A 16,812-nucleotide genomic window follows, 5' to 3' on the forward strand; every position below is an offset into this window, starting at 1 on the left:
GTACACTGACTGGTGTCTCTCAGTCCCCTCTCTCTCAGGGAGATATCTGTACACTGACTGGTGTCTCTCAGTCCCTCTCTCTCAGGGAGATATCTGTACACTTACTAGTGTCTCTCAGTCCCCCCTCTCTCTCAGGGAGATATCTGTACACTGACTGGTGTCTCTCAGTCCACTCTCTCTCAGGGAGATATCTGTACACTGAGTGGTGTCTCTCAGTCCCCCCTCTCTCTCAGGGAGATATCTGTACACTGACTGGTGTCTCTCAGTCCCCTCTCTCTCAGGGAGATATCTGTACACTGACTGGTGTCTCTCAGTCCTCTCTCTCTCAGGGAGATATCTGTACACTGACTGGTGTCTCTCAGTCCCCTCTCTCTCAGGGAGATATCAGTACACTGACTGGTGTCTCTCAGTCCCCTCTCTCTCAAGGAGATATCTGTACACTGACTGGTGTCTCAGTCCTCTCTCTCAGGGAGATATCTGTACACTGACTGTTGTCTCTCAGTCCCCTCTCTCTCAGGGAGATATCTGTACACTGACTGGTGTCTCTCAGTCCCTCTCTCTCAGGGAGATATCTGAACACTGACTGGTGTCTCTCAGTCCCTCTCTCTCAGGGAGATATCTGTACACTGACTGGTGTCTCTCAGTCCCTCTCTCTCAGGGAGATATCTGCAAACTGACTGGTGTCTCTCAGTCCCTCTCTCTCAGGGAGATATCTGTACACTGACTGGTGTCTCTCAGTCCCCTCTCTCTCAGGGAGATATCTGTACACTGATTGGTGTCTCTCAGTCCCCTCTCTCTCAGGGAGATATCTGTGCACTGATTGGTGTCTCTCAGTCCCTCTCTCTCAGGGAGATATCTGTACACTGACTGGTGTCTCAGTCCCTCTCTCTCAGGGAGATATCTGTACACTGACTGGTGTCTCTCAGTCCCTCTCTCTCAGGGAGATATCTGAACACTGATTGGTGTCTCTCAGTCCCTCTCTCTCAGGGAGATATCTGAACACTGACTGGTGTCTCTCAGTCCCTCTCTCTCAGGGAGATATCTGAACACTGACTGGTGTCTCTCAGTCCCTCTCTCTCAGGGACATATCTGTACACTGACTGGTGTCCCTCAGTCCCCTCTCCCTCAGGGACATACCTGTACACTGACTTGTGTCTCTCAGTCCCTCTCTCTCAGGGAGATATCTGTACACTGACTGGTGTCTCTCAGTCCCCTCTGTCAGGGAGATATCTGTACACTGACTGGTGTCTCTCAGTCCCTCTCTCTCAGGGAGATATCTGTACACTGACTGGTGTCTCTCAGTCCCCTCTGTCAGGGAGATATCTGTACACTGACTGCTGTCTCTCAGTCCCCTCTCTCTCAGGGAGATATCTGTACACTGACTGGTGTCTCTCAGTCCCCTCTCTCTCGGGGAGATATCTGTAAACTGACTGGTGTCTCTCAGTCCCCTCTCTCTCAGGGAGATATCTGTACACTGACTGGTGTCTCTCAGTCCTCTCTCTCTCAGGGAGATATCTGTACACTGACTGGTGTCTCTCAGTCCCCTCTCTCTCAGGGAGATATCTGTACACTGACTGGTGTCTCTCAGTCACTCTCTCTCAGGGAGATATCTGTACACTGACTGGTGTCTCTCAGTCCCTCTCTCTCAGGGAGATATCTGTACACTGATTGGTGTCTCTCAGTCCCCTCTCTCTCAGGGAGATATCTGTACAATGACTGGTGTCTCTCAGTCCCCTCTCTCTCAGGGACATATCTGTACACTGACTGGTGTCTCTCAGTCCCCTCACTCTCAGGGACATATCTGTACACTGACTGGTGTCTCTCAGTCCCCTCTGTCAGGGAGATATCTGTACACTGACTGCTGTCTCTCAGTCCCCACTCTCTCAGGGAGATATCTGTACACTGACTGGGGTCTCTCAGTCCCCTCTCTCTCGGGGAGATATCTGTACACTGACTGGTGTCTCTCAGTCCCCTCTCTCTCAGGGAGATATCTGTACACTGACTGGTGTCTCTCAGTCCTCTCTCTCTCAGGGAGATATCTGTACACTGACTGGTGTCTCTCAGTCCCCTCTCTCTCAGGGAGATATCTGTACACTGACTGGTGTCTCTCAGTCCCTCTCTCTCGGGGAGATATCTGTACACTGACTGGTGTCTCAGTCCCTGTCCCTCAGGGAGATCTCTGTACACTGACTGGTGTCTCAGTCCCCTCTCTCTCAGGGAGATATCTGTACACTGACTGATGTCTCAGTCCCCTCTCTCTCAGGGAGATATCTGTACACTGACTGGTGTCTCTCAGTCCCCTCTCTCTCAGGGAGATATCTGTACACTGACTGCTGTCTCTCAGTCCCTCTCTCTCAGGGAGATATCTGTAACTGACTAGTGTCTCTCAGTCCCCTCTCTCTCAGGGAGATATCTGTTCACTGACTCGTGTCTCTCAGTCCCCTCTCTCTCAGGGAGATATCTGTACACTGACTGGTGTCTCTTAGTACCCTCTCTCTCAGGGAGATATCTGTACACTGACTGGTGTCTCTCAGTCCCCTCTCTCTCAGGGAGATATCTGTACACTGACTGGTGTCTCTCAGTCCCCCCTCTCTCTCAGGGAGATATCTGTACACTGACTGGTGTCTCTCAGTCCCCTCTCTCTCAGGGAGATATCTGTACACTGACTGGTGTCTCTCAGTCTCCTCTCTCTCAGTGAGATAGCTGTACACTGACTGGTGTCTCTCAGGCCCCTCTCTCTCAGGGAGATATCTGTACACTGACTGGTGTCTCTCAGCCCCTCTCCCTCAGGGAGATATCTGTACACTGACTGGTGTCTCTCAGTCCCTCTCTCTGAGGGAGATATCTGTACACTGACTGGTGTCTCTCAGTCCCCTCTCTCTCGGGGAGATATCTGTGCACTGACTGGTGTCTCTCAGTCCACACTCTCTCAGGGAGATATCTGTACACTGACTGGTGTCTCTCAGTCCCCTCTCTCTCAGGGAGATATCTGTACACAGACTGGTATCTCTCAGTCCCCCTCTCAGGGAGATATCTGTACTCTGACTGGTGTCTCTCAGTCCCTCTCTCTCAGGGATATATCTGTACACTGACTGGCGTCTCTCAGTCCCTCTCTCTCAGGGAGCTATCTGTACACTGACTGGTGTCTCTCAGTCCCCTCTCTCAGGGAGATATCTGTACACTGACTGGCGTCTCTCAGTCCCTCTCTCTCAGGGAGATATCTGTACACTGACTGGTGTCTCTCAGTCCCCCTCTCAGGGAGATATCTGTACTCTGACTGGTGTCTCTCAGTCCCTCTCTCTCAGGGAGATATCTGTACACTGACTGGTGTCTCTCAGTCCCTCGCTCTCAGGGAGATATCTACACTGACTGGTGTCTCTCAGTCCCCTCTCTCAGGGAGATATCTGTACACTGACTGGTGACTCTCAGTCCCTCTCTCTCAGGGAGATATCTGTACATTGACTGGTGTCTCTCAGTCCCTCTCTCTCAGGGAGATATCTGTACACTGACTGGTGTCTCTCAGTCCCCTCTCTCTCAGGGATATATCGGTACACTGACTGGTGTCTCTCAGTCCCACTCTCTCAGGGAGATATCTGTACACTGATTGGTGTCTCTCAGTCCCCTCTCTCAGGGAGATATCTGTACACTGACTGGCGTCTCTCAGTCCCTCTCTCTCAGGGAGATATCTGTACACTGACTGGTGTCTCTCAGTCCCCCTCTCAGGGAGATATCTGTACTCTGACTGGTGTCTCTCAGTCCCTCTCTCTCAGGGAGATATCTGTACACTGATTGGTGTCTCTCAGTCCCTCTCTCTCAGGGAGATATCGGTACACTGACTGGTGTCTCTCAGTCCCTCTCTCTCAGGGAGATATCTGTACACTGACTGGTGTCTCTCAGTCCCCCTCTCAGGGAGATATCTGTACACTGACTGGTGTCTCTCAGTCCCCTCTCTCTCAGGGAGATATCTGTACGCTGACTGGTGTCTCAGTTCCTGTCCCTCAGGGAGATATCTGTACACTGACTGATGTCTCTCAGTCCCCTCTCTCTCAGTGAGATATCTGTACACTGACTGGTGTCTCTCAGTTCCTCTCTCTCTCAGGGAGATATCTGTACACTGACTGGTGTCTCTCAGTCCCCTCTCTCTCAGGGAGATATCTGTACACTGGCTGGTGTCTCTCAGTCCCTCTCTCAGGGAGATATCTGTACACTGACTGGTGTCTCTCAGGCCCCTCTCTCTCAGGGAGATATCTGTACACTGACTGGTGTCCCTCAGTCCCTCTCCCTCAGGGAGATATCTGTACACTGACTGGTGTCTCTCAGTCCCCTCTCTCTCAGGGAGATATCTGTACACTGACTGGTGTCTCTCAGGCCCCTCTCTCTCAGGGAGATATCTGTACACTGACTGGTGTCTCTCAGTCCCTCTCCCTCAGGGAGATATCTGTACACTGACTGGTGTCTCTCAGGCCCCTCTCTCTCAGGGAGATATCTGTACTCTGACTGGTGTCTCTCAGTCCCTCTCCCTCAGGGAGATACCTGTACACTGACTGGTGTCTCTCAGTCTCCTCTCTCTCAGGGAGATATCTGTACACTGACTCCTGTCTCTCAGGCCCCTCTCATTCAGGGAGATATCTGTACACTGACTGGTGTCTCTCAATCCCTCTCTCTCGGGGAGATATCTGTACACTGACTGCTGTCTCTCAGTCCCCTCTCTCTCTCAGAGAGATATCTGTACACTGACTGGTGTCTCTTAGTCTATCTGTCTCAAGGCTCTCGCAATGGTAGTACACAGTTGATGGGAAATAACCTGAGTTCATGGTTTTGTTTAATTATTAATGAATTTAATTTAAATTTTTCGTGATGTTTCACTGCTCAGAGTCTTCACAAGACGTCCCGAAACTTCACCGAGCTTTGTCCCATCTGACTCTCATAATCTTCATCGAAAGCTTCATTCTGTGCAACAGTGAAATGGTTCTTCCAGTCTCCGACCTCACCTGGGAGACGGAGTGAGGGATGGAGAGAGAGAGAGAGTGAGTGAGTGAGTGAGTGTGAGAGAGAGAGAGTGAGAGAAGTGAGACAGAGTGAGAGAAGTGAGAGTGAAAGAGAGTGAGAGCGAGAGTGAGAATGAGAGAGAGAGATCGATGGAGAGAGAGCGTGAGTGAGTGAGAGTGAGTGAGTGAGAGAGTGAGAGAAAATTCAACACATCAAGAAACATATTATTCAACAAGCTAAGCCAAACAACCCCAGATTTCAAGGAATTGGATGATCTGTCAAAATTGAGATTAGTCCTAGGAGAAGGAGACAGACCATACCTTGGGGCTAAATATGTAACAACATGTCACAACCTGAGGACTGTTTAAAAGTAAGACTGTTTAAAATTAATATTGAACGTACCAAATGAAGTAGAAAGACTGTTTAAAATTAATATTGTTTAAAAGTAATATTGTATATACCCAACAAATGTCAAATCGATTGACACCTACAGAATGTTGGAAAACTGTACCTTTTTGCTATGTAAGCTTTGGCAATATGGTTCTCTGTAAACTTTCATGCCAATAAAGCATTTGAACTGAACTGAACTGAACTGAGTGAGAGAGAGAGAGTGAAAGAGATAGACAGAGAGAGAGACAGAGAGAGTGAGAGAAGTTAGAGTGAGAGAAGTGAGAGTGAGAGAGAGTGAGAGTGAGAATGAGAAAGAGAAAGAGTTAGACAGAGAGAGACAGAGAGAGAGTGAGAGAATGAGAGAGAGCAAGAGTGAGAATGAGAAAAAGCGAGAGAGATAGACAGAGAGAGTGAGAGTGAGAGAGAAAGAGAGAGTGAGTGAGAGTGAGAGCGAGTGAGAGAGAGAGAGTGAGAGTGAGAGTGAGATTGAGAGAGAGAGAGAGAGATAGACAGAGAGAGAGTGAGAGTGATGGAGAGAGCGAGTTTGAGTGTGTGAGATGGCGAGAGAGTGAGAGATGGAGAGATGGGGAGATGGAGAGGGAGAGACAGAGAGAGAGAGTGAGAGAGAGAGAGAATGAGAGAGAGTGAGACAGAGAGAGAGAGAAAGTGTGAGAGAGAGTGAGAGAGAGTGAGAGACGGAGAGAGAGAGAGTGAGGGGCGATGCGGAGACAGAGCGAGAGAGAGAGACAAGGTAAGTACATATCACGGGTAAGTGCAATGACTGTGGGGGTGAGCGGAACTCCTTCCCCCTCCCCTCCCTCGGGAAATATCAGTCTCCCAGTGGGGGGAGTAACAAATTCCACAGGTCGCGGCACTGTCTAGCGGGTGGGCGGACGAACGGGGGTTTCCCGGGAGAGGGATCACTTTCACCCAAGAAGCCCTGCCCTGCCATGTGAGGAGCTCATGGATTTCTTTGTCTCTAAGATTGAGACCATCCATTCAGCTGCCTCTGCCACTTCCCTTCCTTCCCCTAGCCCACTGGGCCAAACTTCCTCAAAGGTTCCCCCCTGCCCTAGCCCTGAACTCACATCTTTCTCCAGTTTCTCTCCGATCTCTCCTCATGACATCTCTGCGCTAATCTTGTCCATGTGACCCACCTCTTGCTCCCTCGACCCTATCCCCACCAAACTGCTGACCACCCAACTTCCTTTTCTGGCTCCTATGTTAGCTGATACTGTTAACGGTTCTCTCTCCTCAGGTACTGTCCCCCTCTCCCTCAAATCTGCCATCATCTCCCCTCTCCTCAAAAAAACAACCCTTGATCCCTCCGTCCTTGCAAACTACCGCCCCATCTCCAACCTCCCATTCCTCTCCAAAGTCCTTGAACGTGTTGTCGCCTCCCAAATCCGTGCCATCTTTCAGCAGCTCCATGTTTGAATCCCTCCAATCAGGTTTCCATTCCTTGCCACAGTACTGAAACGGCTCTCATCAAAGTCACAAATGATATCCTTTGTGACTGTGACAAAGGTAAACTATCCCTCCTCGTCCTTCTTGACTTGTCTGCAGCTTTTGACATGGTTGACCACTCCATCCTTCTCCAACGCCTCTCTACCGTTGCTCAGCTGGGTGGGACTGCACTCGCCTGGTTCCATTCTTATCTATCTAATCGTAACCAGAGAATCACCTGCAATGGCTTCTCTTCCCGCTCCCGCATCGTTACCTCTGGTGTCCCCCAAGGATCTATCCTCGGCCCCCCTCCTATTTCTCATCCACATGTTGCTGCTTGGTGACATCATCAGAAGACACAGTGTCAGTTTCCACGTGTACACTGATGTCACCCAGCTCTACCTCACCACCACCTCTCTCAACCCCTCCAATGCCTCTAAATTGTCAGACTGCTTGTCCGCCATCCAGTTCTGGATGAGCAGAAATTTCCTCCAACTGAACATTGGGAAGACTGAAGCCATTGTCTTCGGTCCCCGCCACCAACTCCGTTCCCCAGCCACCATTTCCCTCCATCTCCCTGACCACGCTCTGAGACTGAACCAGACTGTTCGTAACCCTGGTGTTGTGTTTGAGCCCGAGATGAGTTTCCGACCACATATCCGCTCCATCGCCAAGATCGCTTACTTCCACCTCCATAACATCGCCCGTCTCCGCCCCCTGCCTCAGCTCATCCACTGCTGAAGACCTCATCCATGCCTTTGTTACCTCCAGACTTGGCTATTCCAATGCACTCTTGGCCGGCCTCCCACGTTCTACCCTAAGTAAACTTGAGGTCATCCAAAACTCGGCTGCCCGTGTCCTAACTCGCACCAAATCCCGTTCACCCATCACCCTCTGTGCTCGCTGTCCTACATTGGCTCCCGGTCCGGCAACGCCTCGATTTCAAAATTCTCATCTTGGTGTTCAAATCCTTCCATGGCCTCCTCGCCCCTCCCTATCTCTGTAACCTCCTCCAGCCCCACAACCCTCCGAGATCTCTGCGCTCCTCCAATTCTGGCCTCTTGAGCATCTCCCGACTTCCATCGCTCCAGCATTGGCGGCCGTGCCTTCAGCCGCCTGGGCCCAAAGCTCTGGAACTCCCTCTCTGAACCTCTCCGCTGCTCTCTCCCCCTTTACGATGCTACTTAAAATCATCCTCTTTGACCAAACCTTTGGTCATTTTTCCAGATATTTCCTTTTACAGCTCGGTGTCAAAAATGTTTTTATTGATATCGCTCCTGTGAAGTGCCTTGGGGCGTTTTACTACGATAAATGCACTATATAAATGCAAGTTGTTGTTGAAGGGCCCAGTGTGTTCTAGAACCATATGGCACAGAAGGAGGCCATTCTGCCCATCGTGCCTGTGCCGACTCTTTGAAAGAGCTCTCCAATTAATCCCACTTCCCCCCTGCTCTTTCTTCATAGCCCTGCAAATTTTTCTCCCTTCAAGTAGTTATCCAATTCCCTTTTGAAAGTTATTATTGAATCTGCTTCCACTGCCCTTTCAGGCAGCGCATTCCAGATCACAACAACTCGCTGTGTTTCCTCATCTCCCCTCTGGTTCTTTTGCAAATTATCTTCAATCTGTGTCCTCTGGTTACCCACCCTCCTGCCACTGGAAACAGTTTCTCCTTATTTACTCTATCAAAACCCTTCATGATTTTGATCACCTCTATCAAATCTCCCCTTAACCTTCTCTGCTCTAAGGAGAACAATCCCAGCTTCTCCAGTCTCTCCACATAACTGAAGTCCCTCATCCCTGGTACCATTCTGGTCAATCTCCCCTTTAACCTTCTCTGCTCTAAGTAGATCAATCCCAGCTTCTCCAGTCTCTCCACATAACTGAAGTCCCTCATCCCTGGTACCATTCTGGTCAATCTCCCCTTTAACCTGCTTTGCTCTAAGGAGAACAATCCCAGCTTCTCCAGTCTCTCCACATAACTGAAGTCCCTCATCCCTGGTACCATTCTGGTCAATCTCCCCTTAACCTCTGCTCTAAGGAGAACAATCCCAGCTTCTCCAGTCTCTCCACATAACTGAAGTCCCTCATCCCTGGTACCATTCTGGTCAATCTCCCCTTTAACCTTCTCTGCTCTCAGTAGATCAATCCCAGCTTCTCCAGTCTCTCCACATAACTGAAGTCCCTCATCCCTGGTACCATTCTGGTCAAATTTCCCCTTAACCATCTCTGCTCTAAGGAGAACAATCCCAGCTTCTCCAGTCTCTCCACATAACTGAAGTCCCTCATCCCTGGTACCATTCTGGTCAATCTCCCCTTAACTTTCTCTGCTCTAAGGAGAACAATCCCAGCTTCTCCAGGCTCTCAACAACAACAACTTGTATTTATATAGCGCCTTTAACGTAGTAAAACGTCCCAAGGCGCTGCACAGGTGTGTTATAAGGCAAAAGATTTGACACTGATCCACATAAGAATAAATTAGGGCAGGTGACCAAAAGCTTGGCCAAAGAGGTAGGTTTTCAGGAGCGTCTTAAAGGAGGAAAGAGAGGTAGCGAGGCAGAGAGGTTTTGGAAGGGAATTCCAGCACTTAGGGCCTAGGCAACAGAAGGCATGGCCACCAATGGTGGAGCGATTATAATCAGGGATGCTAAAGAGGCCAAAATTAGAGGAGATATCTCGGGCGGTTGTGGGGCTGAAGGAGATTACAGAGATAGGGAGGGGGCGAGGTCCACGTAGGGATTTGGAAACAAGGATGAGAATTTTGAAACATAGAAACATAGAAGATAGGAGCAGGAGTAGGCCATTCGGCCCCTCGAGCCTGCTCCACCATTCAATGAGATCATGGCTGATCATCCAAACTCAGTACCTTCTCCCCACCTTCTCCCCATCGAGGCCCTGCTTAACCGGGAGCCAATGTAGGTCAGCGAGCACAGGGGTGATGGGCGAACGGGACTTGGTGCGAATTAGGACAGGGGCAGCCGAGTTTTTGAAGGACCTCAAGTTTACAAAGTCCCTCATCGCTGGTACCATTCTAGTCTCCTCTGCACCCTCTCTGAGGCCTTGACATTCCTCTTAAAGTGCGGTGCCCAGAATTGGACACAATATTCCAGCTAGGGCCTAACCAGTGTTTTATAAAAGTTTAACATAACTTCCTTGCTTTTGTACTCTATGCCTCTATCTATATAGCCAAGGATCCCGTGTGCTTTTTAACAGCCTTCTCAACCTGTCCTGCCACCTTCAAAGATTAGTGTACACATATACCCCCAGGTCTCTCTGTTCCTGCACCCCCTTTAACATTGTACCATTTAGTTTATATTGCCTCTTCTCATTCTTCCTTCCAAAATGTATCACTTCACACATCTCTGTGTTAAATTTCATCTGCCATGTGTCTGCCCATTTCACCAGCCTATCTGTGTCCTCCTGAAGTCTGTTCCTGTCCTCCTCACTGTTTACTACATTTCCAAGTTTCGTATGACCTGAACTTATGCCTGGCGTTCCCAAGTCCAGGTCATTAATGTAGATCAGAAATAGCTGGATTGTCGAAGTCCAGTTACTCAATTCCCGCATGCTATCCATCAGGATTCTCTGGCTTGAGGCCAGGAGCAGGAGCCCTGGCTGATGGTGAGCTCCTCGCCCCCACCCCCCCCCCCACCCAGGGGTACTGAGGGAAAATGTGGCTCGCTGTCACCGCGGCTAACTCAGCACAGGCCGGGGATGGAGCCTGGGCCTTTCCTGCTCTGTGTGTGTGTGGGGGGCTCAGGACTTCCCTCCAGGCCACTTGATATGTATTTTCCATTTTCAATGTTTGAATCTTTGGCCCCCAAGCCGGACACGTGTGCAGTTGAGGGGTCGGGTAACACGGGCTGGTCCCGGGCTACTGGGAAGCCCCTGGTTACCTGGGCCCGAGGAGAGCTCAGAGACCAGGTCCCAGAAGGGTGAAAGCTCAGTGTCTTACCCACTGCCCCACACAGTTGCCCCCCTCCCACCTCACAGAGAGAGGAGCCCTTCACCCCCTCTGTCTGGGGCCGGATTGACACCCAGGTCCGAGCAGGTGAAAGGTCAGTGCCTGACCCCTCCGCCCTCTCGCCATTGACCCTTCGAACTTACCCTTCCTCATGAAGCTGGAGATGCTCTGATCGAAGATGCTCTTTGGGAGGGTGGAGTAGTTGGCCATCGGGTTGTCCTTCATCACACTGAAGGAGGAAAGTTCAACCACCTTCTCGATGACGTCCTCTTCCAGAACCTTCTCCATGAACTTTGCCACCTTCAGGATCTCGCGTCTGGGGTTCTAGGGTGAGAATGCTGGCATTAGAGTCGCCCTGGACCAGCTCCCTCTCTGTCTCTCTCTCCTGTCTCTCTCTCCCTCTCTCTCTCTCTCTTTCTCTCTCGCTGTATATCTCCCACTCTCTCTGTCTCTGTCTCTCTCTCCCTCTCTGACTCTCTCTCTCTCCCTGTCTCCCTCTCTCTCTCTGTCTCTCACTGTCCCTCTCTCTCTCTCTGTCTCTCTCTCTCTTTTGCTGTCTCTCTGTATATCTCCCACTCTCTCTCTCTCTGTCTCTGTCTCTCTCTGTCTCTCCCTCTCTGACTCTCTCTCTCTCCCTGTCTCTCTCTTTCTCCCCCTCTCTCTGTCTCCCTCTCTGTGTGTGTCTCTCTCTCACTGTCTCTCTCTCTGTCTCTCTCTCTCTATCTCTGTCTCTCTCTCTGTCTCACTCTCTCTCTGTCTCACTCTCTCTCTCTGTCTCTCTCTTGCTGTCTCTCTCTTTCACTCTCTCTCTGTCTCTCTCTGTCTTTCTCCCTAAGTCTCTCTCTCTGTCTCTCTCTCTTTCTGTCTCTGTCTCTAACTTTCTGTCTCTCTCTGTCTCTCTCTCTCTTTCTGTCTCTCCCTCTCTCTTTCTGTCTCTCCCTCTCTCTCTTTCTGTCTATTTCTCTGTCTCTCTCTCTCTCTCTGTCTCTATATCTGTCTCTCTCTCTGTCTGTCTCTCTGTCTCTGTCCCTCTCTATCTCTCTCTCTCTCTGTCTCTCTGTCCCTCTGTCTCTCTCGATCCTCAATTCACTGTGTGTCCTACGCCCCTGACACACGTCTGCCTTTGCGCTCTGTGCCTCACTTCTCCATTACCTCCTTCATGTCTTCATAGAAGAGGTAGAGAATCTGACGTTTATCTTTCACTTCCCACCATCCTTTCACGTGGTCGTACCAGGAACCCCAGGCCACTGAAACCGAGAAAGTTCATACACAGTAAGATCCCAGTGAGCTTCTCCCTGCTTCCCAACTCCAGGATCGCTGGGACTGGATTAGATGCTAAACTGGAGCAATGTAGAGGGAGCTTTACTCTGTATCTAACCCAAGCTGTACCTGCTCTGGGAGTGTTTGATGGGTCACTGTAGAGGGAGCTTTACTCTGTATCTAACCCGTGCTGTACCTGCCGTGGGAGTGTTTGAAGGGACAGTGTAGAGGGAGCTTTACTCTGTATCTAACCCGTGCTGTACCTGCCCTGGGAGTGTTTGATGGGACAGTGTAGAGAGTGCTTTACTCTGTATCTAACTCATGCTGCACCTGCCCTGGGAGTGTTTGGTGGGACAGTGTAGAGGGAGCTTTACTCTGTATCTAACCCGTGCTGTACCTGCCTTGGGAGTGTTTGATGGGACAGTGTAGAGGGAGCTTTACTCTGTATCTAACCCGTGCTGTACCTGCCCTGGGAGTGTTTGATGGGACAGTGTAGAGAGAGCTTTACTCTGTATCTAACTCATGCTGTACCTGCCCTGGGAGTGTTTGATGGGACAGTGTAGAGGGAGCTTTACTCTGTATCTAACCCGTGCTGCACCTGCCCTGGGAGTGTTTGCTGGGACAGTGTAGAGAGAGCTTTACTCTGTATCTAACCCGTGCTGTACCTGTCCTGGGAGTGTTTGATGGGACAGTGTAGAGGGAGCTTTACTCTGTATCTAACCCGTGCTGTACCTGCCCTGGGAGTGTTTGATGGGACATTGTAGAGAGAGCTTTACTCTGTATCTAACCCGTGCTGTACCTGCCCTAGGAGTGTTTGATGGGACAGTGTAGAGAGAGCTTTACTCTGTATCTAACTCATGCTGTACCTGCCCTGGGAGTGTTTGGTGAGAGGTTCTGATTGGAGTTTGATTCTCACCTTGTCCAATCACGAAGTTTTGTAGAAATTCCTGCCAGGTTCCAGGCTCCGGCATAGCTTGGTTCATGTGAAGGAAGTGAAAGTAGGAGACTAGATTATCCTTGGCATTGCGAGCCACCACGATCACCTGGTAATAGGGCAGAAATGTACATGATAAAGTTCTCAGTGCCCTCTATACCAGGCTCAGATAACCTTCCTATAATGGTTTGCTTATCTACTGCTGATCCGTCAGTTCCCCTCAGTCTCTCTTCTTCGCCCGACTGTTAACTCTTCCTCTTGTAACTTTCCTTGAACTCTTCTTTGTCCAAAGATGTCATACTTCACGATTCTCCCATTGAACTGTATCTGCCACCTGTCTGCCCACTCTGATAACCTGTGGATATATTCACTACCCACAATCCTCATAGTTCCTTCAGCGCCTCTCTTGGATGGTACCATCTGAAGAGCTCGATGTCCACTGCCCTTGCAGCTCCGGTGACATGGAGTGTGTTAGCTGTGGCTCAGTAGGCAACATGCTCGCCTCTAAATCAGAAGTTCATGGGCTGGAGGTCAGGCAGGGCCGGGGGACGATGTTAATGAATGCCTAGTTGGGCTTTTAAAAGTCTGTAGGTTGTAGATGGAAGGGATGAAAGCAGTTGAGGTGTCCCATGGTTTGAGGGGAGTCTGAGGGAGGGGAGCAGTCCCACATTTTAGAGATTGAGGGAGGGGAGGAGTCCCACAGTTTGGAGATTGAGGGAGGGGAGGAGTCCCACAGTTTGGAGATTGAGGGAGTGGAGGAGTCCCACAGTTTGGAGATTGAGGGAGGGGAGGAGTCCCACAGTTTGGAGATTGAGGGAGGGGAGGAGTCCCACAGTTTGGAGATTGAGGGAGGGGAGGAGTCCCACAGTTTGGAGATTGAGGGAGGGGAGGAGTCCCACAGTTTGGAGATTGAGGGAGTGGAGGAGTCCCACAGTTTGGAGATTGAGGGAGGGGAGGAGTCCCACAGTTTGGAGATTGAGGGAGGGGAGGAGTCCCACAGTTTGGAGATTGAGGGAGGGGAGGAGTCCCACAGTTTGGAGATTGAGGGAGGGGAGGAGTCCCACAGTTTGGAGATTGAGGGAGGGGAGGAGTCTCACGGTTTGGAGATTGAGGGAGGGGAGGAGTCCCACAGTTTGGAGATTGAGGGAGGGAGGAGTCCCACAATTTGGAGATTGAGGGAGGGGAGGAGCTCCACAGTTTAAAGGTTGAGGGGGGGAAGGAGTCCTAGAGTTTGGTGACTGAGGGAGGGGAGGTCCCCTAATGTTTGGAGATTGAGTCAGGGGAGCTTTCCCACAGATTGGAGATTGAGGGAGGGGAGGATTCCCACAGTTTGGAGACTAAGGGAGGGGAGCTATCCCACAGTTTGGAGATTGAGGGAGGGGAGGAGCCCCACAGTTTGGAGATTGAGGGAGGGGAGGAGTCCCAAAGTTTGGAGATTGAGAGAGGGGAGGAGTCACACAGTTTGGAGTCCAAGGGAGGCGAGGAGTCCCACAGTTTGGAGATTGAGGGAGGGGACGAGTCCCACAGTATGGAGATTGAGGGAGGGAGGAGTCCCACAGTTTGGAGACAGAGGGTGGGGAGGAGTCCCACAGTTTGGAGACTGAGGGAGGGGAAGAAATCCACACTATTGAGTTTGAGGGAGGGGAGGAGTCCCACAGATTGGAGATTGAGGGAGGGGAGGAGTCCCACAGTTTGGAGTTTGAGGGAAGGGAGGAGACCCACAGATTGGAGATTGAGGGAGGGGAGGTGTCCCACAGTTTAGAGATTGAGGGAGGGGAGGTGTCGCACAGTTTGGAGATTGAGGAGGGGTGGAGACGCACCTTTGGAGATTGAGGGAGGGGAGGAGACCCACAGTTCGGAGATTGAGGGAGGGGAGGAGATGAACAGTTTGGAGATTGAGAGAGGGGAGGAGTCCCACAGTTTGGAGATTGAGGGAGGGGAGGAATCCCACAGTTTGGTGATTGAGGGAGGGGAGGAGTGCCAAAGTTTGCAGATTGAGGGAGGGGAGGAGTCCCACAGTTTGGAGATTGAGGGAGGGGAGGAGACGCACAGTTTGGTGATTGAGGGACGGGAGAAGTCCGACAGTTTGGAGATCGAGGGAGGGGAGGTGTCCCGCAGTTTGGAAACAGAGGGAAGGGAGGAATCCCACAGTTTGGAGATTGAGTGAAGGGAGGAGTCCCACAGTTTGGAGATTGAGGGAGGGGAGGAGTCCCACAGTTTGGAGATTGAGGGAGGGGAGGAGACCCACAGTTTGGAGATTGAGGGAGGGGAGGAATCCCACAATATGAAGACTGAGGGAGGGGAGGAGTCCAAGAGTTTGGAGATTGAGGGAGGGGAAGAAACCCACAGTTTGGAGATTGAGGGAGGGGAGGATTCCCACAGTTTAGAGATTGAGGGAGCGGAGGAATCCCACAGTTTGGAGATTGAAGGAGGGGAGGAGTCCCACAGTTTAGAGATTGAGGGAGCGGAGGAATCCCACAGTTTGGAGATTGAGGGAGCGGAGGAATCCCACAGTTTGGAGATTGAGGGAGGGGAGGAGTCCCACAGTTTGGAGATTGAGGGAGGGGAGGAGTCCCACAGTTTGGAGATTGAGGGAGGGGAGGAGTCCCTCAGTTGGAAATTGAGGGAGGGGAGGAGTCCCACAGTTTGGAGATTGAGGGAGGGCAGGAGTCCCACAGTTTGGAGATTGAGGGAGGGGAGGAGTCCCACTGTTTGGAGATTGAGGGAGGGGTGGAGTCCCTCAGTTTGGAGATTGAGGGAGGGGAGGAGTCCCACAGTTTGGAGATTGAGGGAGGGGAGGAGTCGCACAATTTGGAGATTGAGGAAGGGGAGGAGTCGCACAGTTTGGTGATTGCGGGAGGGGAGGAGTCCCAAATTTTGGAGACTGTGGGAGGGGAAGAGACCTACAGTTTGAGACTGAGGGATGGGAGGAGTCCCACAGTTTGGAGACAGAAGGAAGGGAGGTGTCCCACAGTTTGGAGACTGATGGAGGGGAGGAATCCCACAGTTTGGAGATTGAGGGAAGGGAAGAATCCTACAATTTGGAGATTGAGGGAGGGGAGGAGTCCCACAGTTTGGAGACTGAGGGCGGGGAGTGTTAGATCCGTGGTTCAGTGGATAAAGAATTACACGGATGCTGGACATAAACAAACAACAGGTCTTTACTGGAGGAGGGTCATCTTTAGACTGGAGTACAGAGGCATGCGCACAGCTTATATACCGGTGTGGTTACTGCTGGTACTACAGTATACAGGAGCTGTAAAAAGTAGTTCTAACTTAAAGCACATACACTATAATTCCTCCCTTTTTAGATTAATAATACCCCCTTAATATTCAAATAACAATTACATTTTTACATGTACACCCAATAACAAAAAGTCCATTTATAGATTCAGTCTTTGGGGCGGCTTCCTGACCCTTTCGGGATATCGCCTTTCCGGAGGTTCTTGTTCTTGGTGCAGAGGCGATTCTGACCCCTTTTCATCGGGTAGTTCATCGGGTTCCACTGCTACTGGGTCTGAAGTAGATGCTTCAATCTGCAAACTTTGGCACTCCTCCCCTCCCTCAATCACCAAACTGTGGGATTCCTCCCCTCCCTCAATCTCCAAACTGTGGGACTCCTCCCCTCTCTCAATCTCCAAACTGTTCATCTCCTCCCCTCCCTCAATCTCCGAACTGTGGGTCTCCTCCCCTCCCTCAATCTCCAAAGGTGCGTCTCCACCCCTCCTCAATCTTCAATGTCGGATTATGTCGGATTCATCCCCAGGTACTCGAGACATGGGGTTGACGCCTTCCTGTGACGCTAAGATCTGATCGACGTGGTGTCTCACA

At 50.9% G+C, this 16,812-nt stretch overlaps 1 protein-coding gene across 1 annotated transcript in view; it reads right to left on the reverse strand.

Moving 5' to 3' along the window:
* Nucleotides 1-4,872: 4,872 nt before the first annotated feature.
* Nucleotides 4,873-16,812, reverse strand: part of LOC147095438 (sulfotransferase 1C2-like) — a 51,541-nt gene continuing 39,601 nt past the window's right edge. Inside the window, exons 4-7 of the mRNA XM_085974586.1 lie at nt 12,964-13,090; nt 11,940-12,034; nt 10,931-11,111; nt 4,873-4,991 (exon numbers count right to left, since the gene is read on the reverse strand). Of these exons, the coding sequence (XP_085830712.1) occupies nt 4,879-4,991; nt 10,931-11,111; nt 11,940-12,034; nt 12,964-13,090 (516 nt within the window). The 3' untranslated portion in view covers nt 4,873-4,878. The remainder of the gene's footprint in view (nt 4,992-10,930; nt 11,112-11,939; nt 12,035-12,963; nt 13,091-16,812) is intronic.

Source organism: Somniosus microcephalus, unplaced genomic scaffold, assembly GCF_052327205.1.
Source record: "Somniosus microcephalus isolate GS21.2 unplaced genomic scaffold, FLI_Smic_1.0 unresolved_chr1, whole genome shotgun sequence".
Classification (NCBI taxonomy): Eukaryota; Metazoa; Chordata; class Chondrichthyes; order Squaliformes; family Somniosidae; genus Somniosus; species Somniosus microcephalus.